A 27,678-nucleotide genomic window follows, 5' to 3' on the forward strand; every position below is an offset into this window, starting at 1 on the left:
ACCACATATCAGGAAGCATAGGAGGGGGAGAGAGATGTTTATGTAAAATTACCAAAAATATATATAAATAATTAAATCCTCAGAACTGCTTCACTGAAGTCAGTGGGAAAACGGAAGGATTTTAACCAGGGGAGGTTTCCCCAGTCCCTGGAAGAGAGAGAAGCAGGCCTGAACAGCATCACATATGGCTGCAGAGAGCTCTTCGCCCTGACAGAATCACCTGTCATGTGGTCAAGACAAATCTATCAAAACCTATGTTGTGTAGATATGGATTTAAAGCGATCAAAACCAGGATGTGAATTCAAGCATTGCTGAACTCAATTGTTCTTACCAGACTCTACTTCCCATCCTCCCTCCCCTCCCCACCCCCTTTTTTTCTGTACTGAGTTGTGCATACTACTAGGAACACTGCAAGGAAGGTTAATCCAGAAACTTCACTGTTTACAGGATGTTTACGAGGAATAAAAAACCACTACAGAGAAAGACTAGATGATCTGTTCCAGAGTAACCTTTCAGCATGTTAGAGGTTGAGTTGTATTGGAAAGAGAGGGATTTCCAAAGCAGCAGTAGAGAATTCCTCTGTTCCTTGTTACACTTAGACACTGAGCTACAGCACAAGCCTCTACTGTGGTTTAAAGCTAGAGTGTCTTTAATTGCTTTCAGAATTACACTTATTATAGTAAACTTGATTAATTTCTCCTTTCTGTTGCAGTTCTAGTCAGTGCAAGAAGTGACAGGCTAGCCTAGGGCTGTCGTTCCTAAATACCTTCAACAGCTTTCATAAGTAACCAGCATTCACCAGAAGACAAATTGCACTCTCTAGAGATGCATGATGTTAAATGTGTCAAGGAATTTACATTTGCAAGAATTCACTCAGTCATCAAGCCCGGGTCCATTGCTGCAGATATACCTGTCCCTGCTCTAAGAGAACTCCAGTTTTAAAAATACTTCTGTTTCTTTAATCCTCCTAGTCTTGTTAAAACTGTTCATGGGATAAAACCCCAGATGGTAAGAAAATTTCTGTTGCTTCTCATCTTAATTAATTTACCACTGAATCATTCCTCTTTGTGCCACCACCACTGTTTTTTGGCTTAAACAGTCCTTTTTCCCCATGACGTTTACAGATAAGAGCTGGTCTCTCTAGAGAGAAAAAGACACTGAGCTGTTTTTAAGAGAGATTTTTGTACTCACTGAACTTGGGATATATTAAAGACTCCTAACATCTGGGTCTCACCTAACACAGGTGTTGTTTGTAATTATGGCTGTTCCATGTTCTGCTGGAGGAAAGAAATGAGGAAAACAGGCGCACACAAGAGTGAAATGGTCCATCCCTTCCAACAGTTTGGCATTCATATTAGTTTCATGTTCATGCTAGAGATATTTCTGGCACTTTTGATAGCTGTTGGTGTCTTCTGGTGTCCCTTTCCATGTTCTGAGTAAGGAGGAATTCTGATGCCCAGGGCTGGCAGGTGCCCTTCAGCCCTCTACCAGCCACTGGCCTGAGCTGCTTTCCCACAGGGGAGTAAAGTACCTCAGATCTATCTGCTCTAGCACTGAGCTCCATCAGGGCAGTCCCAGGTTTTCTCCCTAATGACTATGAATTAACAAGATTCAGATTTGAAAACAAAAACAAACAAACAAAAAATCTAAAATAAGATAGGGATGTACATTGTCATATCAAAATATCCCACCAAAAATACTTCTCCTCAGGACTTGCCTAACTTTAGGAGTGCTTTCACTCACTGGAAGCCTCCCTGTCTCACCTGCAGTTCCCTCAGTCACACAGAAATCTGCTGCTGTGCACAACTGGGTCCTTCTTCATCTTAACAGTTGATGCTTTGTTCATACATGAATTCTTTTACCCAGGAACTAGACAGAGCCATGCTTAAATCTTCTCACAATCTGAACTATATTCTGTACACTGAGTTCTTGTAAGATTGGGTAGGGCTGGGACTCCCACAACAGGCACTTGGACTGTTTTATTCATAAAATACCAAGCTCACTGCCTCTTCAGTGCTTAGGGGAGTGAGTCAGGTCCTCTCATCTATCCTCCCCCAGTTAATCTCCCTCTTTCCAGCAATGAGTGATTAGCTGCTCTGGGCAGGCCATCTCCTCTTTTGCAGCCAGCACTGAAGCTCTGCCAGGCTACAGAGACATGGATGCTGGAGAAAAGCGAAGCAATGAACCTGAGTGTCCGTAGCCTCATGAAAGCACACTCACTTGCAACAAGGAGGTGCCAGCCCTGCTGCCTCTCTCAGTACAGAGCATAATCTCAAGCCAATGTTTAATTTAAGCTTATGCTTACTTGCACTGTTACTAAGAGCACTTGCATGCTACATTACCCACGTCTTGCCCCATCAGCCTCACTGTGTTTTTAGAACATCTCCAGAGCAGGTTTTTAGGTTTTGTTTCATCTCAAGAAACATCCAGGCCACTTAAATCCCATGAAAACAAATCCCACCCCTCAGCTTCCTCTGCACAGCTATCTCCATCCCCTGGGATTAAAAGCTTTTGTTTTCTTTGGCCAAGAAGACTCTCTCAGGCCCATAACTGCAAGTTTACCTTTCTCTTGAGCTGCTTAATTGATTAACATAATGAAGTTAAACTGGAGAGCAATTAGTCTCAAGATCAGTACTCGTATTTTTTTAGACACATGGAAGAGCTTACGAGCACAAGCCTGCCTGTATCTTCCCACAGCTATGCCAGACAGTTTGGAGAATGATGTGAGCCTGTCTCACTCCTGTCTGTGAGCACTTGACAGCTATAGCACAGGCTGATCTCAAACACATAATTGTCAACTGTGTTTCGTAACTTCATGAGCATTTTGGAGAAGGTAGATGGAAGAAATGGCAACAGGAACCTGTTGTTTTACCTAGCAGAGGGGAGGTGAAAGGCAGGCCAACTGTAGGTAATAAGGGTGAAAAGCTGCTGCTGTGCTGGTTTAGAATTTGCAATTTGCAATTGGGAGAGGCATTTTTTTTTTACTCCCTATCCTACCAGCTGGAGGCTCTTGGCAAAGTGGTTATGTTTTTAGGAGCTAAATAAATTAATCTTTCTTATTTTTCCCCCAAGTTTTGGATTTTACCTCAAGAGGTTTGATCTAAAGCTTTTTATTGCATCTGAGTATAAAGAAAAGTCTTATTAAAAATGAAAGAGGATACAGGAAAAACAGGAAGTACAAGTGTTCATCTGTATTCAGCAAATCATCTGCTTTTGAAACGAATGAAATAAGTGGTTTTGAATGTCTTTATTTTTCACTCACAAAAATAAACAATTTTACACTGACATACACTTACCACTAAAGTTTATATTCCTGCAAAAAGTGCAGAGCTTTGAGTCATCTTGTAGCACTATACATAATCAAGTACTTGCAAATAGTAGTTATCATATTTATAATACTCTAACAAAGAGATTGTTCTCCTACATCTTCTCCCAAAACTCTATGCCTCTTATCCTTAGTGAGCTGTATTATATGGTTTGAACTTGTGGCATACGACCATGCAGCAATAAAGGGTTAGTTTTGGTTTTCTATTTAAAATATCTATTTTAATGTCTCTGTTATTTCCCTCTGGAGATTATGGAGACATAATAGTTTTCAGATTAAAATGTGTTAAACTAAAAGGCTTAAATTTTACACATGTCTTTGTGTTAGTGTTGGTGTCCATAACAAACTTTCAAACATGGAGACCATTTGGCTTGGTCTTTATTATAGATAAAAAATTAGCCCTCAAATTTGTGCTGTGTATTACATCTACTGGAGTGAGATTCCAAAATCCTTTTGTCACCTGTCTCACATCTGTAACACAAAACATTGTAGTCCTGAGTCAGCACATGCTGAAATTTGAGCAGATGCTTAAAAGCAATTTATTTATCAGGATATGCTCAAGCACATGCTTTCATACTAATGTTGCTGAACCAACATGATGAATAGTCTAAATGCAGTGTCCCAAAACATCTGCCCTCAGGAGAATTAGGTCATGTAGATTTAGGGAAGGGAAAAAATCACAAATTCAGTTTAACCAGTTACCTAGACTTTTTCATTTATTTTAGAAGAATGCAAGATAGGAAGGTATTTGCAGGATTAAAACATACATCAAACTACTCTGCAGATATTTGAGTTTGAAGCTTGTTGTTCAGATGACCATGGTGCTCCCTCCTGACCTTGGAGTCTTTGAAATAAAATAAAAAAATATTTTGTATGAATTTGCCAATGAATTAAGAGTATGATATTTCAAAAAGAGCAACACCCAGAATCTGACCTTCTCAGCAATACCAAAAAAAGCAGCCACTATTTGTTTCCAGCTATTGTGAAACTAAGGTTAGACAAGCATGAAAACTAAAAGGAGGTAAGTCACATTCCCTAGCAGATGAGACCAAATTTCCAAAGTCCTGTGACATTCAGTGCTATTCTCCAAGGACCCATTCAAAAATTATACGTAGAATCACAGAAACACAGAATCATGTATGTTGGAAAAGACCTTTAAGTTCATTAAGTCCAACAGTTAAGCCAGCACCACCACTTCACCACTAAACCCTGTCCCTTAGCACCTCATCTCCAACTCTTAGTATCTCCAAGGATGGTGGCTCAACCACTTCCTTGGGCACCCTGTTCCAATGCCTGACAATACTTTCCATGAAGACATTTTTCCTAATATCCAACTTAAAAAATCCCAATGAACATATCAGGGATATGAACTGCTTTGGTTGGATTAAGATTTATACAGCTGTTCTTTCACTTTTGCACTTTTCTAATGGAAGCACTTTTCTGCTAATTTCCTCCTTCTGGTTTGCTTTTCTTTTTTTTTCTTTTTTTTTTTTTTTCTCCTGCAGTCTCATATCTGAAAAGAGAGAAAAGATAAAAATTTAAGCATATGTGCTGTACCTTCCTTTCTGGATATTCTCAGGCCCCAGAAGTGTAACATGGAAAGAAGACTTCTTTGCAATTAATACTCCCTGTACTACAGTTCAAGTCATCAACTCACCCTCATTAAAAGAAAAATCTCTAAACAGAGAATTTTATTTTCAGAACAGAATGACAGATGTGTCTTTTACTAAAGACCTCTTACCTGATCTTATTTTAAAAAAACACCTACTTCACTGTAAAATGCTGTACCATCTAAAGTGAAACAATATGAGGAATATAACCACACTGACTGAGATCACTTCAAACTTTTCCTGTTTACAAGGTACTTAAAAATGACAGTTTGCCACTATTTTTCCTGCTTTGGAAAACTGAGCATTTTAGATTTTTAATATTAATATTTCAGTTGCCTTTTTAACATTATACAAGTAAAATCTTTTGATTAGACTATTTTGATTTTCCAGAACAAATACTTCAGAACCTGTGCTCTGCAGGAAATACCTGCATCTTGGGAAGGTATGACAAAGGATGACAGCTGTACTTTGCAGTATTTCCCAGAGAATAAGCTGGCAGTAAAACGCTTTCTGCTCTACAAGAAGATTGGTGACAAATGCAGTAACAGCAATTGTGTATTATGTAAACGTGGTATGAAATGTGGTTTAGAGTCCCATAAAACAGATGGTAATGATTTTCCTCCTAACAAGCAGAGAAGCTGTGAATCTGCTGCTTGAATTCAGTGTCCAGGAATTAGACCCAACAGAACAAGAGGGAGACATGATATTGAAATCATAACTGTCATCTCAAGCAGATGCATGGAACAAAACTCCACCAGATAAGGAAGAAGGGACCTGCACAGAAGGCTGCACTGAGAAGTTGCATATTAGAGGGAAAGATAAGTCTAAAATGCAGATGAAGAATTAGTATTAGATTTTAAAAGAAAAAAGCTCTGAGAGCTTAATCTGCTTTTCTAAATCACTATTAGAGCCAAGTTTGGAGCCAAGTTGCTAAAGCTTCAGCACTGTGCTGAAGTACTGTGTAATTGCCAGAGACCTTTTCACCTCACAGGTGCAGAGCAATATGCATTTATACAGCTAATCCTAGCTGGGATGAGAGAGAAACATCTTCTGGGAGATTCTGTCAGAGTGATAAATAACAGAATTAATTTCTAAAACAAAGGAAATGACTGATTTAGTGAAAGTAGTTATGTTCCAGACAAGGCAGGTCACTGCATGCTATTTTATCTATGGCTTTAATTGCTGAACTATGGCACATTTTCATGATGTCAGCACTCTGACTCTCAGTCCCTGTTGTGCCTTCCAACTGTACAGATCCAAAATCCTCTCAAGCACTCTTTAGTGCAGATTTAGGGCTTTAACAATGGAAATAAATCACTATAAAATAAGTGTTCAGAGTTCTATTAGATCATACATCTTGAAACAAATAAAGTGGTCTGTATTCATGGGACAAGACCTCATGAGTCTGAAAAAGGCTTATAGAGTCTCTGAACCTGAGCTCCAAAATGATGCTTCCAGGAAGAAGGTCCACGTGGCCTTGGGGTGTGGGAATTGAGAAAAAGTAAGCTGACTAGTGAGACTATATTACCTGTTGTCATGGTTTGGGCTGGGATAGTTAATTTTTCCCTACCAGGTGGTATAGTGCTGTGTTTTGGATTTAGTGTGAGAATAAAGTCGGTAACACACTGATTGTTTGGTTATTGCTAAGCAGCACTTATCCTAAGCCAAGGATTTTTCAGTTTCCCATGCTTTGCTAGCAAGCAGGTACACTAGAAACTGGGGTAGGGATGACCAGGGCAGCTGACCCAAACTAGCCAAAGGGCTATTTTTATACCACAGAACATCATAGTATATAAATTGGAGGGAGTTGATGGGGAGGGACTGATCACTGCACGAGAATGGTCTGGGCATCAGTCAACATGTGGTGAGCAATTGCATTGTGTATCATTTGTCATTCTTGGGGATTATGTCTCTCTCTTTTTTCTTTATTTTCCTTTTCATCATCATCATTAAAATTGATAAATATTACTGTTATATCAATTATTAAAAATGTTCTTATCTCAACCCAGGAGTTCTATTTTTTTTCCCTATTTTCCTCCCCATCCCACTAGGGCAGGGAACGGAGTGAGTGTGCAGCTGGGGTTAAACCATGACACCTGTGTATATTAAAATCAGCTGTTGAGACAAAACAGATGATTTTAATTTAAATCATGGATTCAGTTGCAGGCTGAGGTTAAATAATGACACCTATGTATATGCAAATCAGCTGCTGAGATACCAAAAGCAGAAGGGAAGTTGAAAAATTGGAGAAGATTCACAAAGAGACAAGAAAATGATTACAAGGTGTAAAACATGACTACTAATGAAAGATACAAAGAGCTTAATCAAACTAGGTTATCAAAATTATGCCAAGAGATTACTTCTTCCCTGCCTGGCCATCTCTGCTGGGATCAGAACACTGCTTCTTCAGCCCAGCAGATGAAAGTGTAACTAGATGAAATAGCTGGGATCTGAAAAGCTGCTCTGATTCAGATTTGGAAAAAAAGCTCAGTTTTTTGAGCAGAGAGCAATTTATGGCTGGAAAGCACATATTCAAGGTGTTCTGTGTTTCACTGGAAAATTTTAAACCAGAGCTGATGACATCTAGAAAAAGACAATCCACCTCAGTTCAGAATTGGCTGATCTTTGCTGTGCAGAAGATCAAACTGTAAGATTGCTATGAAGATTTATGAGTTAAAAAACTATGAAAAAAATACAGAAAACAAGCTTTCTTCATAGGAAGTTTGATTGCACATAGAGCTCAGAGCCCACAAGAGTTTGACAATATAGAGGCACTGGACATTAACTTTAGACCACTTCTCTATTTTCCCTCTTTAGCGAGTCATAGAGATGGCATGATGACTTATTTCACACTCAAATAGGTCAGAGGAGTTGTCCTGTAGAAGTACTACACTTGCTGACCACAGACGGAGGATAACTGTCTAAAACTACCTATCCTGCTTTTAGATTATTGATTTTAAGCATGATGAATGCTACTCTCTTTTCTCGATATACCATGCCAGAGGAATTTTTAGACTGTACAATTTTTAGATTAATCTCTTTGAGACAGAGAGGGCTTTAATACATCAATAGAAGGATGAAGGCGCTCTCACTCCAGAGATAATGTTCTGAGGCATTATCAAATTTAAATGATACAAGATTTTTATAGCTTCTTCTGCTATTAAGTTACATGTCTTTCTACAGTGGTTCTGGGATGTCTCATTAACTTCAGCAGAGCTGTACGGTGTAGTTAAGGGAAAAGTTCTGTAAAAATATTTCACATTAACTTTCTTGAGCACAGTTTTACTTTTCTTGTAAAGAACCAACATTGCCTTCAGCAGAAGTTTTCCCTGAGAAAAGAATGCAGGATTTGACCCTTAAATAGGCTGTAATTTCTAAAAAGACTTTCATTATTTTCTTTCAGTATTGTTAAAAAAGCCTTGGATACATCACAGATCTTGAATAGATGTAGATTAATATCCACTTAATAATGAATACCATAAATGTGGGCAAGCTATTACATTTTTTTTTACTAGTTTCAGAAGGGGGAAGATAAATAATAGATTCAATGGATCTTCTTGTTTGCAAACTTTGACAATTACATTACTTGAGCACTATTTGGGAGCAATACAAAGATAAAGGGGAAGGCCATGTTTGTTTCTGTTCTCTGGAAAGGATGTGACCTTGCTTACAATCTTAATGTATCTTGCATCCTATCTGTGAAGAGATGAAAATATTTAGTTTCACTCAGAAGTCCAACAGCTATATTTTTTTGCCTTATAAAAGTTATTTTCCTTTTCATCTTTTTGTTTTCTCAGATTAGGAAGTTTTCTACTTTAAAATGATTGGTTCACTCTAGACAGCATTTGTCTAAATAAAAGATGGTCACTGCTACTTTTTGACTCCTTTTGGTTGCCTGTGTGAAACGAATTCTAGTCTCAGGTTTATTTTGAAAGGGACAGAACCTAGCAAGGGTTGATAGGTAGAGGCTGAAAGCCAATAACTACGTGTATCTGGAAAGAACACTCTTGGACACTGGTCTGTTTTCCTCCTAAGAATGCTCACAACATTCTAAATGTTACCACAGTGGATCGATGAAACGCAGTGGTTTTGTTTTAAAAAGGAATAAAAATACTTCAAAAAATTATTCATAATAATGGCTTATCTGGTCTGATATTGTACAATACACTTCACATGTTGCACTGACTTCTTGATCAGTGTCCTCAGCCTTCGTTGTCTTAAAATTGTGTGGTTTTATCTTATCTGTGACAAATTTCGCATTAACTTCGCTGGAATCTGATTTTGTCTTTCCATGGAGGTAGCTGAGGCATAAACCGTATTATATAATGAGCAAGGACAGTCTAACATCAGGACTATACATGAGCCAAAGCTTGCATGTAAATAGCTTATCTAGGATGAGGATGGAAATATCCATCATGTATTAGTATTTTTAGGGCTAACATTATCATGCATTTGGAAAAGGTAGTAGCAAGCCTGATGTAAAACAAAGAAGACCTTTGTTTCTATGTTATATCGCATCTCACTTTGTACTAAAGTAATTGATAGTTGTGCAAAAATTGAACTATAAAGTTTAGCTATAAAATACCATTGTGGAAGTCAGGCTAGAGGTTTCACATTTAGGGCTTAAAATCCATTTTGAACTGGAAGCAAGGATGTAACAACTTTATTATGTGTAAATAACTGTATCGATGTAAATTACAGCACTTACTTTTTTCAATACATAATTAATTTCCCCACAGTTTACAAATAAACTAGTTATGTAAGGAAAAAGTTAACATTTTTTCTAAGAAACTTAGGGCTCCTTGTCAGCACATTACTTATTTCCTGTGTTAATTAATTTATTTCCTGTGTTAATTTCCTGTGTTTCCTGTGTTACAAGTTAATTGGTTAAATAACATTGTTTTATCAAATTCCTAGATAACTGCATTCATTGCAGTAAAATCTATCGTATTTATTTGAACTGTCCTCCAAAACAGTATTCAACTTTTTTTTTCCCTTTTTAAAGATGTGCTAATTTGTCTGGAGTATAGTTAATTTTCTTCACAGTAGCTAGTATGGGGCTAGATTTTGGATTTGTGCTGAAAACAATGTAGCTATTACAGGAATGTGTTCCTCACTGCTGAGCAGTGGTTACACACTTCTCACTTCCACCCCACCAGTGAGTGGGCTGGAGGTGCACAAGGAGTTGGGATAGGACACAGTCGGGACAGCTGACCCCAACCCACCAGAGGAATATCCCACACTATACGGCACAGTGCTCAGCACATAAAGCTTGGGGAAGAAGGAAGATGCAATGACATTTGTTATCAGAGTGATAGTGTTTGTCTTCCCAAGTCACTGTTAGAGGTGATGGAGCCCTGGTTTCCTGGAGATGGCTAAACACCTGTCTGCCCATGGGAAATAGTGAATGAATTCCTTGTTCTACTTTGCTTGTGTATGTGGCTTTTGCCTTAGCTATTAAACTGCCTTTGTCTCAACACACAAGTTTTGTCCTTTTCACTCTTCCAATTCTCTCTCCCAGCCCACCTGAGGGAAGTGAGCAAGAAGCTGAGTGGTGCTTAATTGCTGTCTGTAGTTAAACTGTTACATTTCACAGGAGTTGAAAAAAAAAAAAAAAAAAGGATTTAATTCTTTTTTAAAAAAATATAACAAAATATTGGCTTGAAATGGTTTCTCTCACCAAGGGTGATGGATCAGACCATGCTGGCCCTGAGAATGATTTTGCTGATCTCACACTGCAACTGGACCATAGATTTTGATTGCCTTATTGAGATTAGGTACAGGTGCCTAGATTTTTTTAATTAAACAGTAGCCTGGGTATTGTACTGGCACATAAATCCCTGTTTTAGAAGTTGTGATCAACAGGTCGCTCTCACACTAATCAAAATAAGTGCTGTCACTTTGGACATATGGGAGGATCTAAGTATCACTTCACTGTGACTGATGTACTTTGTTTAGGAGCCCACCTCCTTGACAGATATCTTTTCAAAGACATTTTTTTCATTACATTCAGATATCAGATCTACATGTTCCAATATCTAATGACACTCACAGAGAGAGGATCTGTTTTGATGTTGGGAAGTTAATTTTTCTAACTTAAACTTACAATTATTGGAGCCTGTTTTTTCTTTGCATGATTTAAAAGCTTTCAGGTATTTTTTCTACAGGTATGTACCTACTGCAAGGACTCAAGCCATCTCTCAGCCATATCTTTGGTGATGCAAAACACAGGGTTTCTCAGATCTCCAGAAATTCCATGTCCTTGAAATATGGAAAGTAAATAATCTCTTACCATTTCTCTACGCAGAAGTAAAACCACGGTCCTCTTTCCTATGTATTTCATATATTTTTTTTTCCTAAATAAATATGCTTAGGATTATTTTGGATTTTTGCCACAGTATCATAAGTGAGTAATCCCAGTGGCACACAGCACCTTATGTTGACACTGGGTTTTTCCTCAAGACAAGTTTACATACTCATGTGACATTGTGGAGCTGATAGAGATTTCTGTGTTTAGTTTCTGAGATAACACTTTTGCAACTGTATCTTGCCCCATTCTAGAAATCCTTGGCTTTAGGATACCTTTTTTTCCCCCTCAGGCAGGCACAATCTGTGCTCTTGGTTCTCACAAACCATGTGTTCAGTGTTGTTTAAAACAGATTTCATTGGACTGAGATCACTATGAAAGTGGTTCAGATTACATGGAAAGTGTGACTCTTTTACTGTTTGCTATTTTACCAATCCCTATATGTCACTTGAAACTAGTTGTGCAAATATTGTGGAGAGCTTTGAGAGAGTTAAAACTGAAGGTAACTTGGTCCCATCTAGTTTGAGTTATTCTGGACATAATGCTAGCAGCAATGATGTTCTGTGGGAATGCTATGGCAACATCACAATGTTGGCTGTCTAGCAGGCTGACTGCATCCTGTGCATGATCCGTGAATAAACAGAGGAATTTAGTTCCCAGAGTGTCAGTCTGGCACATTTCACAAGCGCTACATTCACTTACCAGAAAAACAGTCAGCCAGTCATACAGAGAAAGTGCTACAGTGAGTGAGTGATAAATTTCCTGCTGCTAACCCTTGTATATACTAACTCTAGGAAGCTAGAAATAAATCAGGCATGGCTTAATTCAGAGGGGAAATATGCTCTCCTTTAGATTTTTTGTTATTTTTGTTCTCATCTGCTTTTTCTTTGTTCTTGCTAATTTTTTTTTTGCCTTTGCATCTCTTTGCTAGCCTCGACACGTTGGCATGCTTTGCTTGCTTTCAGTTAGATGTGGCCTCAGTCTGAACCAAAGGCTGGAGATATGGTCAGTAAAGTATCAGGTTTGAGTTAAAATCCCAAAAGGGATATTAGTCTGAGGTTCAATGCATAGGAACATATTCATACTGTTTCTGGTCTGCTGCAAATGAGAGTATAATCCTGTGCTTTCATCTATTTCTGTCATGCAGTGATTTCCAGTGTCTCAAAGTAAATATAACCTTTGCATCCTCTTATTAGTCTCTTTTACTGTGTATATCTTAAAAAAGCAAATGCAAGAACTGTTATAAGGTTATGCTGCTTTTTCAGATGACACCTAAAATGAATGAGAGTAGGGTAGAGTTTACTCCATTAACAGCAAGAGTTCAGGACATGCTTTGAAAGTTTCTCTCACTGAGAAGAGACCATAAAATCACAGAAAGCTTTGGGTTGGAAGAGACCTTAAAGATCATCAAGTTCAATCCTCCTGTCATGGGCAGGGACACCTTCCACTAGATCAGGTTGCTCAAAGCCCCATCCAGTCTGGCCTTTCCAAGGATGGAGCATCCACAACTTTGGACAATCTGTTCCTGTGTCTCTCCACTCTCATAGTAAAGTATTTCTTCCTAGTGTCTAAACCTTCCTGCAGTTTCAAACTCTACCCCTTGTCCAATTACTACACTCCCTGCTAAAGGATCCCTTTCTGTCTTTCCTGTAGGTCCTCTAAGTACTGGAAGGCTGCTCCAGAGCCTTCAAGATGTTTTATGGAGACTTCTAATCTTGACTGAAATTTCCAGGGGAAGTTTCCCTGTAAATTATTCTCATTGTTTATCACCTTCCTCATCTATCTTGCATACAGTTTTTGTTTTAGTTATTTGAGCTTGCAGAACTCCAGACTGTGTTGCCATGTCTGTTTTTTTCTTTACTGCATGCCTGTGAACTCGATTCTTGAAACTTCACTTTGCAGAAGTAAAAACAGTACAGTAAAGTTCCCTAAACATACACATTGAAGAATGTTCAAAACTGATGGCATGTAAACTGATCACTGTCCTGCTAAGAAGAGAAATCTTAGGGTTTACCCAAAATAGTTTCATATAAAATACCAGCTCCACACTTAAACAAAATTAAAAATTAAACAGCTAGTTTGAGAATTTTTAGGAAAGAAATACACAACAAATAGGAAAATATTGTTTTTTCTGCTGTATAAGTTAGATGGTTAGGCAGGAGCTACTCAATATGGCAAAGAGAGAGTTTAAGGGAGATGTATTGGAAGTCTCCAAAACATTTGGTAACTCGAGAAAACTGGACTGGCATTAAATGTTTGCTACATCTTCCACACTAAGAAGTCTGGTTTTGAAAATCACATGAACTAGGTTCAGAATCAACAAAAAGAGGCAATTCTTCATGCAATGGGCAATAGATGAGTGAATCTCCTTGCCAAAGACAATGCCAAGGAGTCATGTACACAAGTTTATGCAGGTTCAGGAGGAAAGGTGACAACTAACCTTAACCCGCTGCTGAGACAACAGGCTGAAATCCTCTGCCTAGTCTGCTGTCGCCACTATTACGTTTGATACCTTCCTCCTTCTTATGGCTCACTTTTAAAGGAGAGCTAACTTGAACAGAAAGCAACTGATTTCAGTATCCTGTCTGAAGATCTTATTTATTTACATTTTTTTTGGTTCTGACCATCAGTTAATACCTCTGGATGAAAGCCAACATACAAAAATAATGTTATGATAGAACATAATAGTCCCAAATGCCAAATGTCTGCATTAGAACAAGCTGACATTCACTATAAAGTATCTTGAAGATTATCAAAGCTCAAGGGAAAAAAAAAGCTGCAACTTTTAAAATGGATTAAAAAAGAATAAGTTATATGTACAAAGGTTGCTTAAATTCAACGTGCCACAGACACAACATGCTCACTAGGGAAAGTCTTTTTGTCAAACAAAAAATGAAAACTCAACTCTGCACAAGGTTAAAGATTGTATTTTAATCACAGACTGAAACATCATGATTTACAAAACTGATGGTTAGATTTAAAACCAACCAATACATCTTTCTCTGGGAATATTCCCCCCACACCCTAGCTGACAAGGGGTTCAAGTGAAGAGCAGAGCTGTTCACGTTTGCCTTTGAGACTGAACAGTGATTTCCAAGATGATGGCTGATGCTGCAAGAATTCACCTAAGACGCTTGTCAATGCATTTCATTTACTCGCTGGAAGTGGCTTCTTCTAGGGAACTCTTCTGGATTCATCAGAAATCCCAACCATCTTGCAGCTTTCTGTCCAGAGCCTTCTCTGCAGCTCCTCATCATACGCTACGTCAGCTGATTTTGTCCTTTCCTCATTGTAAAGGTAGCAGCCGCCAGCTCCTTCCATCTCAGGCGATACTGCTGCATAGATGGATGTAGAGGCTCCTTCCTCTGAAGTCTGCAGAAACAAAATAAAAACCCAAAATTCAGGCGAGGCAGGTACAATGAAAGAACTACATTACACCACAGGACCTTATCAAGAACAATCACCCTCCCTAGTTTTGCATCACACTTGTGATCCTTATGCAAACTTCAGGCTTGTGATGCTAAAAAAGACACCTATTCAATCAGCAGACTACTGTCCATTTCTACGGCAGTGCTATTTTGAGATAGCTTAATGCCACAGAACAGATATATGGAAAACTCTGGTCCATTTCTTGCAAGAGCTTGTTAGATGGAACATAGAATCATAGAATGGTAGGGGTTGGAAGGGACCTTTAAAGATCATCTAGTCCAATCTCCCTGCAGACGCAGGTCACTCTAGATCCGGTCGCATAAGAACATGTCCAGGCGGGTCTTGAAGACCTCCAAGGAAGGAGACTCCACAACAACACACAGAACAATTAATTTTGTTTTCACAGTTAGAGCTAATAAACCCAATAGCAAATGCAAATATTATAATCCTACTTTAATTATTATTCACTTGACAAAGATAAAAGGGTCTGTACTCCGTCTTAAAAAGATGAAGGCTATGCTGTATGTGCAATGTGTTCACTGCAATAACATGACACAAGCAAAGGATCGTGGGAATCGGGACAGCAAATTAAGATTCTGCAGTTCAATCCAAGCGGGTGGGTAAACTAGGGAATCATTTTACATACAAGACAGTTAACAGGGTCCTGCCATGTTGTAAAACAAAATAGTGAAAGATCTATAATATTTGATGTACTGCAAGCATTGAATGAAAATTACTAAGTGAATAACTTAGCATGATAACTCCTTTCATTCTGAGGATATGCAAAACATTTCCCTTTCGCATTCAGAAGGAACACAGAGTTATCACTGAAATTATTTCAATGGCTATTTTATTTGTTTGTTTCATTGAAGGACATATTTAAAACACAACACATGATATGTTTTGTCTTTATCAATGATGTAATTAGGATCAATATCTTCTAGAAAATAACGACTCATTTTACAATCCTTGTGGTCATCCTTTCAATTATTAACAGTACCAACATTGCTCACAGCTTTTTCTGCTGCACCTAACAGGATGTCTTTTCTTGAAGAAATCCATGAATGAGACAACATTGAATAGGTTACTCAATGCCTTATTAAAATATATACATCTCAGCAATTTGAAGCTTTTCATGACAAGGCTCTGATATTTTAAATAGAAGCAACTCTTCTATTTTCTAACTGTTCAATAAATACAACACAACTTGTTAGAAATAATTTATCTGATGCATCTGGCATTTGGTCTCATTTATACAGAACCACAGAATCTTAAGGGTTGGAAAGGACCTCGAAAGATCAATTAGTCCAACCCCCCTGCCAGAGCAGGACCACCTAGAGTAGGTCATACAAGAACTCATACAGGTGGGTTTTGAATGTCCGCAGAGAAGGAGACTCAACAACCCATCTGGGCAGCCTGTTCCAGTGCTCCATCACCCTCACAGTGAAGAAATTCTTCCTTGTATTTCTTTGGAACCTCTTATGTTCCAGCTTATACCCATTGCCCCTTGTCCTATCATTGGACATCACTGAGAAGAGCCTGGTTCCATTCTCCTGACACCCATCCTTTATGTATTTGTAAACATTAATGAGGTCACCCCACAGTCTCCTCTTCTCCCAGCTGAAGAGCCTCAGCTCCTTCAGCTTTTCATCATAAGTTAGAGTCATGTCACACAATCATACAATTAAGACAAGGTTACCCAAACCGTGACTTCTCTAGTTGCTGCCTGGGCAGAGCACTCTCAGTATCTGTGAGGGAAACACACTCACTGCATGACCATGGACACTTTTCCTAAAAAGTGGCCTGAAAGTGGAGAAACGTGCCCTATTGAGGTACTTCCATGTACAGAGCTCTGTTGGTTCCAACGTAAATACTCCACTCCATGTCAAGCCCTTGATCAAAGGTGTTTAAGCTGAAAGAAACACTACTGATGCCAACAGGGTGCAAAGAGTGGTAATACCACCATACGTCTTTCAGTGGCCAGCAAATAGCCAGCTTTTACTGTCAGTTACCACACAAAGAGAGTGTGTCCCATTCCAAATACCACAAGATGATAACTCAGCCATCCAACTGGCTGTTCTCTCAGCAGTCAATGCATTAAAAAACAGTTGGTCCAGATCACTGCTGGAATATTTGTTTATATGATTGTACACTACATAGAAACACAGAGTGATTATTTATCTTAGTTTAGTACTGCATTACTACTTATTGAAAATAGTGTTATTCACATTCACATAAAGCTATGTGGATGCATCATTCTTTGCAAGATCAGGATGACTCCACTAGCTCACACAGTGGCTTACTGTCATGACCAGCTATGATGCAATATAAAGTATCTTAAATACTGTAATGTAGCAGAACAATGATGAATACAAGCATTGATATTTTAGACAACCTATTCTGGATAACAGAGAGCAAACAAATGGGTTTTTTTAACATGCTGCTGTGCTTTACTTAAAAAATCTAGTGACACATATAAACCATTACTTCATGCAATGGTTCACTGGACTTATGTTCCTGAGTTCAACAGCTCTCCAGCAAAAACAAGTATAAATGTCAATAGTGATGTCAAAATCTTAATGACGACAGTTCAGAACTAAAATGCTTTAAAAAAAAATTGTCTGTGGGCAGAATTGGTGTGATTATATTCTCTATGTTCCTATGAGGAGGGCTCTCTGCTTTCAAGAGACTTGTTTGTAAGGAACTACAGTATCAGAAATACCACGTACTTTTGCCTATTCAATGTGAAGGATCTCCCAGGATGGGCCAGATTTATCAAGATTTTAATTTTTTGATGATATATTAGGTAAGTTCCCCACCAAAGGGGATCTATACTGAGAGGGTGGTCAAACACTAGAATAGGTTTTCTAGAGAGTTCATTGAAGCGTCAAGCATGTCAGTGTTTAAGAGGCATTTAGACAATGCCCTTAACAGCATTTAACTTTTGGTCAGGCAGTGGACCTGATGATGATTGTAGGTCTGTTTCAACTAAAATAATTTATTCTGTTCCATTCTACTCTATTCCATTTTATTCAAAATAATATCAAATATTTTGTAAAAATTGCTATGCATGTGTTGAAAATCAGTTGTTGGTTTTATCCATGATGCCCTAGCAGATCTTTACAAAACAATTTCATATAGCAAAATGTTTCCTGTTCTTTAATACAAAGAAAATAAGAAGCAGGCTCAGACAACAGTAAATGTGCTGACATGGCCAGATTGTGACCAGTCTGTAAGCACACTCCATTAAGGTCAGTTTGTTTGACTTTTCTTAAGATTTAATTTGTTTTTCATCCTGACCACCATACTTATTATGGTGTGTAGAAGGTCCTATGCAAAATTCCTATTTAGTTTCTCTCACCTGTTGCTAAAAGTGCTTATCTAAAATCATAAGGAAAAATATACTATAATACATTAAACAATTAGTGTATAACAATTTAAGTTAAAGGAAAACATTTTTTCCAGTGCAAGAGGGAGCAGAGTTGCATATGTATGATTAATTAATTGTTTTATGCCATCTTCTGAGTGCTTAATTAATGCTGAAAGCTTTAATGTCCCCTTACTTGAGGATCTCTTCAATGCTTTGGCATGTTTTCTGTTTTAATTAAAGTAAAAAGGGAATCATACACCAGACGTAACCTGGCCTTGCAGTGGGGTAGATGACCTATCTGTTTTGAGAGGTGGGATGAAAAGCACATGTTGTGATTTCACTTCTGTGTCACTCTCACACCTAACTGTGAATGCACTGTACATTCACCTGCCCACATACAACACTCTTCCAAAGTGTTGGATCTACTACACACCCATAGGTCAATTGCAGCACGTACAGATATGCACATGTGCTGCCTTTGTACCAGCACCTGCGGAGCTCTTGTGAAGGAAGAAGCTGGTAGCAGGTTGCAACCACTAGAGCAACTCATGAGTATCTGGATAGGGAGCAGAATTAATTGTTCCATCAGTGTCAGCTTCACTCCTGATTGTCAACATTCCTTGGAGCCCCTTAGATCTTCCTTTACCACTTGATAGACCACCAAAAGACAAGGATGAACCATAAAGCCCTTGGAAAAGAAAACAGTCACAAGCAGGACACAACTGTCAAACCAGAGTGTCTGATCCATCCTTTGATACCAATGGCCTTCTAGGAAAGGGAATACCTGATAACAGGCTAGAGAAAACATCAGCCAGTGGTTGGATACCTTGATCTATAAACACCAGGATGTTTGTCATACGAACAGGAATAAGTTCCCATCTTTGAGACTCTGAAGTGTTATTTCAAAAGCTGTTGATAGACAAGCAGTAATAAATACCATTCAAATCACTGGGGAGGATACTCTACACATTGCCAGAATTTAAAGAAGGTAACTAACTCAAACAGTAACAGAATAATTTACAGACCTATAGGATCCATAACATCTTGTTCACGAATTGGCTGGACCTGTCTTATGACAAGACGGAACCCTATAAATTGTGTGTTGCTTCTTCTTATATTATTGCTTCTTAAATTATTAGTATCCAAGGAACTGTAATGAACTCCTTTGTCATATCCAAGTAGAAGCGATTTCTGCTTAACTTTTTCCTATTAGATTTTGTATCTGCAATTTCTTTTGCTTGTTACAGCATCGATCATGCCTTTTATTTTCTTTTGCAATTAACTATTTCATTTGCAGCATCCCTTCAACAGTAAATAAAGGTCTGATTGAAATTACATGTCTTTGTATTGCTCATGACATGCATATGTCGTGGAAGAAGGCAAGAAAAGATAGCACATGACCACGTTATTTAAGCAAAATGCCATCTATATAAACAAAACAAAAATTACATTGCCATTATCTATTCCCAAAGAAAAAGATGGTTTTCTACAGAAGCTTCATTGTTTCTTCTTTTGAAATATTCATCATTAGTAAGTGATCAATATGGAATAATTTTCCCTCAATGTAAACCAGAATATTCTGTTCTATGAAAAATGGGTCATATACTACAAGGTTTATGGCTTAGTTTTGGGTTTTTTTAAGACTTTCTAATTAAGGCATTTTGATTAATACATGCTTAAGTGCCACAGAATTTTGTCAATACTAAGCATTAATGCTTGCAAAATGTGTTAGCTGATGACAGTCAGTCCCTACAGCCACGTTGCCATGAAATGTCACATCTTTTTCATTTGTCTACAACAGGCACAACAGCTTAACTCTTTAAAAAAACATTTGTCTGCACAAGTTATACATGACAGCTTTGGGATGCTTTCCTTGTTGATCCATGTTGAGACATGATCCAGTTCCACCTTCATATGAATTCATAGCTCAGAGTCCTGGGCAGATAGTAGGGTATATCTATCAGAAAGCCAAGAAAACTGCAGGGGAAACAAAACAAATAAGCTCCTGTACTTCCTATAATTGATTGGATGACATGTATATACTTTAAATTACATTGTTTGGCAGAGTTGGTCATACAACTGAAAGAGCAATGGTGATACAACTCTTGGTATTAGAGGAGTACTGAATCTAGAATAGCTTCCCAGTCAGTTGGCTGACTGCACTTGGTGTGTATTTTATGACTTCAGGATGCTGCCATCTTGAGAGATGGTAGGAGAGAAGGTTGGGCAAAGAAAATGGAGAGCTGGAAGCAGATGGCGAACTCAAAAGACTGACATCACAGTTGCATTTTGAGGGACATTAATAAGAGGCCAAACAGGCAGATGCACACCCAAGACTTCCTGGTATGCTGGCAAATGACTTAATGCTGAGGAAGAATATGTTAAAATATATTTATCTGTAGAATTTGTGATGCAGAACACATTCAGTATCATTGGGATGCCCCTCAGCAGCAATGTTAAGTAGACTGCTGCAGGAACACTCATTGACACTGGTCTTATAATGCTGGCCCTACTTTATGAACTCACATCCACTGTGTCATGTACTTTTCAGTTCATATGGGAAATCTGCTCATGGACTGATGAGCAAAAGGAGCTTTCAGAGTTGGGGTTTTTTTGCACAGGGGTTAAGGCTGTTTACTCTGTGGATTTGCTTTTTTAAATGGATCAGTTTCCATTGGGTCATTCCTGGCGCAGTTAACAAGAAGCCATATCTCTGGCTGGTAGCACATTTCCCAGGTTCCAGATAAGAAGACACAGCAAGCACAGAACAGGCCTTCTTCTGGGCCCAGGTACTCAGGTGTTTTTGCCAGCATTCCTTTTCTTTTATCAACATTCATCACTGTGGTAATGTTTAGAAAATGTTAATATTTTACTAATTTGCTTATGGACTGAAAAGCTCTGTATAAAGAGATCTTTTTGCCTTTTCTGTGTTTTTTTTTTCAGGAAAGACAAGAATCATTTGGGATCCCTGAACAGCACTACTCGTGGGTAGCTACAGTGGAGTTTAGCAACAAGAATGAGAACATTAAATTACTGTTACTTGGTACAGCAAAGTCTTTCAACTGCTTGCTGGTAGCTAATGGAGGGGTGACACTCAGTCACCCTTAACACACTGCATGAGTCCCAAGAACAAAAGCAAACATGAAGCCATTGCAACAGAGAACACACTGAAAACTGTCAGAAATGGAGTAGCTAGGGTTGTGTTCCCATGAATACTAAGGCAAGCAAACTTGTGATGAAAAAATTACCTGTGTTCCAGGGAGCACTGATTGCTGTGATCTGTGAAACACTGAATCCTTTCAAATCAAGGTTACAGGTGCAAGATTGCGAGGTGAAATAACAACTGTTCTAGTGTCACAGACTGCGAGTGAAGGCATCAGCTCCGTGTGCTCAATACCTGTTGTGCAACTTCTGCAGTGTCTAGACCTCCCAACGTGATCATTGCTTTGAAAATTTCAGCCAAAAAGCAATCAGTTGAAAAACTGAGCATGAAAATAAAGGCTAGAAATGAATCCATGACGCAGGTGTAGGGATGTGTTCGTCAGCTTTTCATCAAAGGCTATAGCAGCTGTCTGTATGTCCTGGTGAGACTGGTGGCCAAAACCAACTGTCAGATCCCTCGGAAGTCAAAGCTGACAGACATCTCTGCCTTCACTCAAATGCCATAGTTTCCATCTGCCTTCTCTCTCTCTCCTCCTATTCTTTCCTATGTAGCTCACTATTATTCTCTTTCCGTCCAATTTCTGCCTTGATTATAGACCAGAAAGAGATAGAGATGTCTTATTGAATATACAGTTCTCCCTAGAGACTCAGTCAGCACTATCAAATTAATTTCCCTTCAATCCCCAACTCACAGCAAAGAGAATTCTTTAACAAATTCGCTCCATAATAAAATTCTTTAGATTTCATCTTGAAAAGAGACAGCAGCTACAAGCAGAAATGGCTGAGTTTAAATGTGGAGCTTTCCTCCTGACAATGTTATGGCTAGAGAGAAATAATTTCTGGATCAAAGATATGAATATATAATAAAAGACGAAACATTGATGAATTAAGAACACAAGGCAATTTTCAAACTAAAAAATTCCCCCAAAATCTTGAAGGAAAGGAGCTTTTATAGTATGAATAATTCATGTCTATTTTAGCAAAAAGAACTTTTCCCTGAGCTTCCTAGACAAGACGCTGTAAGGAACAGAAGCAGAGATAGCTGGTAAACAGACGCAGAGAGTATGAAAACCTGAATCTCTCCTTGCATTTCTATTGAAATCAAGTTTTCTGGAAAGATCTTTCCAAAAATTCCAGGTACACAAAGAGTCTGGAAAAAGCCCTAGAGGCTGGGAAGCCTGTAGCCAAAGTCGACCACAGAAGAAAGGAACCATCCCCAAAACACTGCCAGAGTAGAGCTTGTTGCTGAGGGATCTCAAGAAGCAGGCAGGCAGCAGCCTTGAATGCTTGATTTCCCATGAACCTTTTCAGTGCTGCAAGGTTTCACCTTGTTTCCTGTCAGACCAATGCCTTCTGAAGTTTTTTGCTGGAAAATTGCTAAGCAGCTCTGCTCTGAAACCCTGGGAGGGCTCTCTGTCAGACTCAAAATATGAGCAAAAGTTCACTGAGGAAGACTGTGGTCATGGCTCTGACACCACCTCTTCCACAGCTGCTGCTTCAGACATCATGGGTCATCTCAAATAGCATCAGATACCTACATTATCATGTAGCTGAAGGAAGGTCCTGTTGGTTGGCCAGCTTTCTGTGTCAAACTGAAGGGATCTCCATTGACTTCAAATAGCAGCTTCAACAGTTAACTCACTTGCAGATACCACAAAATAAGTTTATGTGTCTTCATTTCAAACTGAATCATTCTCACTTAGAAGTGCAATACAACTTCAGTGATTTGAGCAGGAGTGTTTGTGGATCCATAATTTGCATTTGCTACGCATTTGCATAAGCTATTGAAGTAGAGGCCTGGAAGAAAGATGTTTAGTTTTCAGCAATTTTCAAAATGGAAAGAGGAACCCAGCTTTACATGACTGACAGTAGCTCGAAACTTTGAGTCAAAGTCATTAATCATAACTGAGTCCTTTGTTCATTTTGTCAAGTGCATTGAGGAAGATTACTTTGCCTGAAGGTTGATCCCTAAGCTTGCTTTAGAGCAGACAGTGATGTTTTTAAAGTCAGAACTGAGATATTGTTGCAGCTACTCAAATTACATTACACTTGTAACCTCACTCAGCTAAGTAACAGTATGCAAAATTTGACAGAGAGAAGCCTGCTGCCCCAGACATTGCATAAACATCCAGCCAGAGTCTGTCACTTGCTGGAAGAACATCCAGTCTCTAGGAAATAAGGCAGGCAATAACAGGAGGAGATAGCTGAGACAGTACACATACTTCACAAAACGCTGCAGTCTCTTCTGTGTAAGTGTGGCACGCTGGTTAACCAGCCTTCTGGAAACAAGGTGATGTCCCACAGAGGATGGGATTGCTGAGGATGCCTGACTACAATCATGCGAAATTGTCTTGGGTATCTTCACATAACCTGGGATTTTTTGCAACACCTCTACTCACAGACAAGCAAAGTGGTTTACTGAAGAAAATGTGCAAATCAGGAGAAGAGATGAGGAACGAATGAGCCTCCTAAATCCTCATCCTGATGCCTTGCACACTAGGCTGATACTTCTTTTCCGTGCATGTAAAAGAAAATATAGAATTTGTTTACTAACAGCTCTATGGCCATAATTACAGTATATTGTGAGCAATTCCATCTAATCTTCTTCATTTCAAGATGTAGGCTGATCTATCATTAAGTAAGAATACTTAATTACAGCTTTGTATTCATGCTAGATATACACTAAGGAATCATCCTGTTATTTTTACTAACTACACAGGTTTTAATTTTACTCGGTTCTGAACTATTACTATCTAAGAAATGCGAATAAGCACATAAGACTACTCCTTCCCCCAAAAAAGGTCCTACAGAAGCAACCTGTTTGATAGCTAGTGGCTGGAACATCTGCATGATTTAATAATATAAGCCAAATTTTTTAGTTGAAAACAAAATTTAAATATGATTCAAGATAATGGATCAAAATTAAAGAGAACTTAAACCAACAAACAACCATGAAAGCTTTAGAAGTTTTGTTCTCTAATACATTATTTTATACCAGTACGTGGTCATCTTTAGTTTGCTGAATTCTTTCAAATGATGCCAGATTTTGGTAATCAAAATGAAACAACACAGAAAAGCACACACACAAGTATTTACATTTGAAATGGTAGCTGCATTTTTACTAGCCACAGAATAGGAGACACGGCGAGACTACAAGTGCTAAAGAGGATTTTCCTGATTATGTATACCTCTGAACAATTTATTTTATTACCTGCCTGCTCATGCACAGTAAAATGTCTTTGTCAGCTTTTGCTGAAAACACACCACTTTGGGCATAAGATATATGGCCGCTTCTGACTTGTAGTACCCTACCATCATCTCTACTCTTTTACTTACTGTTTAACACTTGGCAAGTCACTTTGTCCATTTATCTTGCTTTCCCTTCTCAGAAAATGGAAATCGACACTCATATCTCCAACTTCACAGTTTCCTTATGAGTACTGTTATTATTTTTAATGCTTAAATAACCACAGTATAGAAAACTTAAAGACTGCTACGAGATCAAAAAGCATAAAGACTGTACAGAACACAGACAATATTAAATAACCAAAAATTACACAGGCCATCAACTTTCACAGCCTCTGCTCTTTAAATTGCCACAACACTTGTGTTGCATCCCAAACAGCAGCGCAAATATTTACACCCATAGGCTCAGAGGGGTGGTGGGGTTGGGAGAGGCTGGCTGCCAGCCCAACTTTCACACCTGCCCGCTGAAAGCAACTTGCTGAAATCAGACAGCTCAGTCCTGGTTTCAGCTGGGATAGAGTTAATTTTCTTCCTAGCAGCGAGCACAGGGCTGTGTTTTGGATTTAGTGTGAGAATAATGTTGATAACACATTGATGTTTTAGTTGTTGCTAAGTAGCACTTATCCTAAGTAGAGGACTTTTCAGTTTCCCATGCTCTGAAAGAGAGAAGGTGCACAAGAAGCTGGCAGGTAACTTGGCCAGAAGAGATGACTCAAACTAGCCAAAGAGCTGTTCCATACAATCCAGTGTCATCCCCAGTAGGTAAATGGGGGTGAGCTGGCTGGAAGGGGCAGATCACTGCTCAGGCATCGGTCAGAGGGTGGTAATGCATTGGGCATTACTTCTCTTTTTCTTGGGTTTTGTTTCTCTCTTTCTGTTTTCTTCCTTTCCATTACAATTATTGTTATTTTAATTTTATTTCAATCATTAAACTGTTGTTATTTCAACACATGGGTTTTATTTTTAGCCCTTTCCAGTTCTCCTCCCTGTCCCACTGATGGAGGGAGGGGAGGACTGACCAATAAGCTGCATGATATTTATTTGCCAGTGGGATTATGCCACAACAGGTGAGAAGGTGCAAATCCCTTCCTGGATCACCAGGTAAGGCCAGCAAAAGACTTCTTTTCCAGGACTTAGGCAGGCTATGTGCCTGTGCTAGCAATGACAGGGACCAGAAATAATAAAGGACATAAACTAACGTAAAATGACTACAGGGTGCTACATCTGTACATTAATAGACTGAAAGATTAAAATATAAAAGATGAGAGAGACGAAAGCAAAAATACAGTGTTTGACAAATTTGTCATGTATACATTGCAGCAACATGCTATTTGGGCTGCAACACATCCTGCTGATGAATCTGCTCCAAACCAACTCCTACATGGAAAAAGAGACATCACCTCACAGCGCTTATCCTTGCCCAGGCTCCCAGCCTTCATCTTCTTTTCCCTTTCACTGACTCTGAGCCTTTCTGCAGGATTGAAACATGATAGTCCTGCAGAGGCTGTGCTGGCTGGAAGGAAGAAGTTTCAAGATTGCCAGATATACTCAGCACTATCCATGCCCCAACTGGTCTGGGTTTCCGTTGTTTAGTTGTTGTGTTTAAACTGTAGTTTTGCAGTATTCCTCAAGCTGAGAGAAGAAAGCCCAAACTGGAAAACAGATACAAGTAGTGGGGAGATGAGGAATCTTATTCTGCAAATTTATGTTTTCTGTAACTCCATTTTGTGGAAATTTCAGCATCTAATACTGAACAACAAACCAAAAAGATGTAAACAAGGAGGTTAATTGAAGTCTATCCCTAGTGACGTGCTCCAAAGATGGAAAACAAGAAGAGTAGACTAATTTTCTGTAGTTATTTTAGTGAAACAGTAGAAATAGGTGAGTGGCTCAGATTTTCTCATCCTATCTCCCTGACAGATACAGTAAACAGAATTAGTTTAAGTCAGTAATTACAGATTACATGTCCTTGGTTTTCATGAGAAAAATGTGCCCACTAAGTTCAAGGTATTTCTGTTTAAGTAATAAAACTCTTTAAAAAAAAGTCAGTTTTCTTCATTTTAATTACACTCATATTTCATCTGGAAGCAGTTTGTAAAAAAAAAAAATTAGTCATCTTGTAAACAAAACTGCCGTTTCCCATTTTCTGTCACAACAGAATGCTAAAGTCATGAAATCTCAGATAGATTCTGAAGCCATGCAATTATGAAGCTGTCTACATTGCTTATGCTCTTGTTCACTCAAGAGAAGCACTAAATTTAAAGGCAAAGGCTATATTCAGTTGCAAACTGACAAATCTGAATGCTTACTAACCCACCAGAATCAACCTGTTCTTAACAAAACAGCTAAAAATGCAAATGTAAAGTAGACCTGAATCTGATTATTCAAACCAAGCTTTTTGTTGTGTAGAATGAAAGTGAATTTAAGCTCTGTAATTTAAATCTCTTTGTTTAAATCAATCAACCCCAGGGCTCTTTAGTATCCGCCAAGGAAACTATTGATGGCTTTAATTCAGAAGAGCCCCAAAGAACATGTGTAACTTTAGACAGGCAAATAGTGCCATTGATTTCAATGAGATTAGTAGAGTTTCTAAAAATTATGTCAGACAAGATCTCTAGCGTCATATCTTCTACCATAGAGCTCATTAGAGAGAGAGCAAACATGAAAACTCTGACACAAATGCTTTGCAAGGTCTGAAACGGAAGCAAAAAACTTCCATCTTGAAAACAATTACTCATGAGTTTAAACTCATCATATTTAGTCAGCTTAATGGTCTGAAAGAAGGGCAGGTTGTTACTCATAGTGCAGAGAGGGATGTTAGCCTGGGGAGAGCTGATAACGTCATTAATTTCCAAGGAAGCAAAGAGAGAAGAGCAAAGGTGGCAGTTCTTGCCAGTTGAACAAATAAAGGAAAGCTGAGAAACGGCATATACTGAAAATTGCTAAGTTCCAGTAAGTAGTAAGACCAAGATTTACTACTCACTGATAATTTAAATATTCAGACTTATTTCTAAGGTGTTTTGTACATCTTCCTAAAGCAGCAGATATTGCCAATAATTTGTGAAAAATGTCTCCCCTGAAAAGGCCAAGACTGGAATTGCTGATACAAGTGGTCCTTCCCATGTTCCTGTTTCCTTTGCTTGGTGACAGAAGTCATGGCAGAAATGTCATGTTTCTGTATAGGTGATACAGTACACCACAGTCCTGCGTGAATGACTAAACCGACTGT

General features: G+C 38.6%; 1 protein-coding gene across 2 annotated transcripts in view; it reads right to left on the minus strand.

The window, feature by feature from the left end:
- Positions 1 to 14,158: 14,158 nt before the first annotated feature.
- The window catches only part of DHRSX (dehydrogenase/reductase X-linked), a 171,704-nt gene continuing 158,184 nt past the window's right edge, over positions 14,159 to 27,678 (minus strand). For both annotated transcript variants that reach the window (XM_061998544.1, XM_061998536.1), the window contains one exon: positions 14,159 to 14,614. In XM_061998544.1, the coding sequence (XP_061854528.1) occupies positions 14,417 to 14,614 (198 nt within the window). In that variant the 3' untranslated portion in view covers positions 14,159 to 14,416. The remainder of the gene's footprint in view (positions 14,615 to 27,678) is intronic.

Source organism: Colius striatus, chromosome 1, assembly GCF_028858725.1.
Source record: "Colius striatus isolate bColStr4 chromosome 1, bColStr4.1.hap1, whole genome shotgun sequence".
NCBI classification, from domain to species: domain Eukaryota; kingdom Metazoa; phylum Chordata; class Aves; order Coliiformes; family Coliidae; genus Colius; species Colius striatus.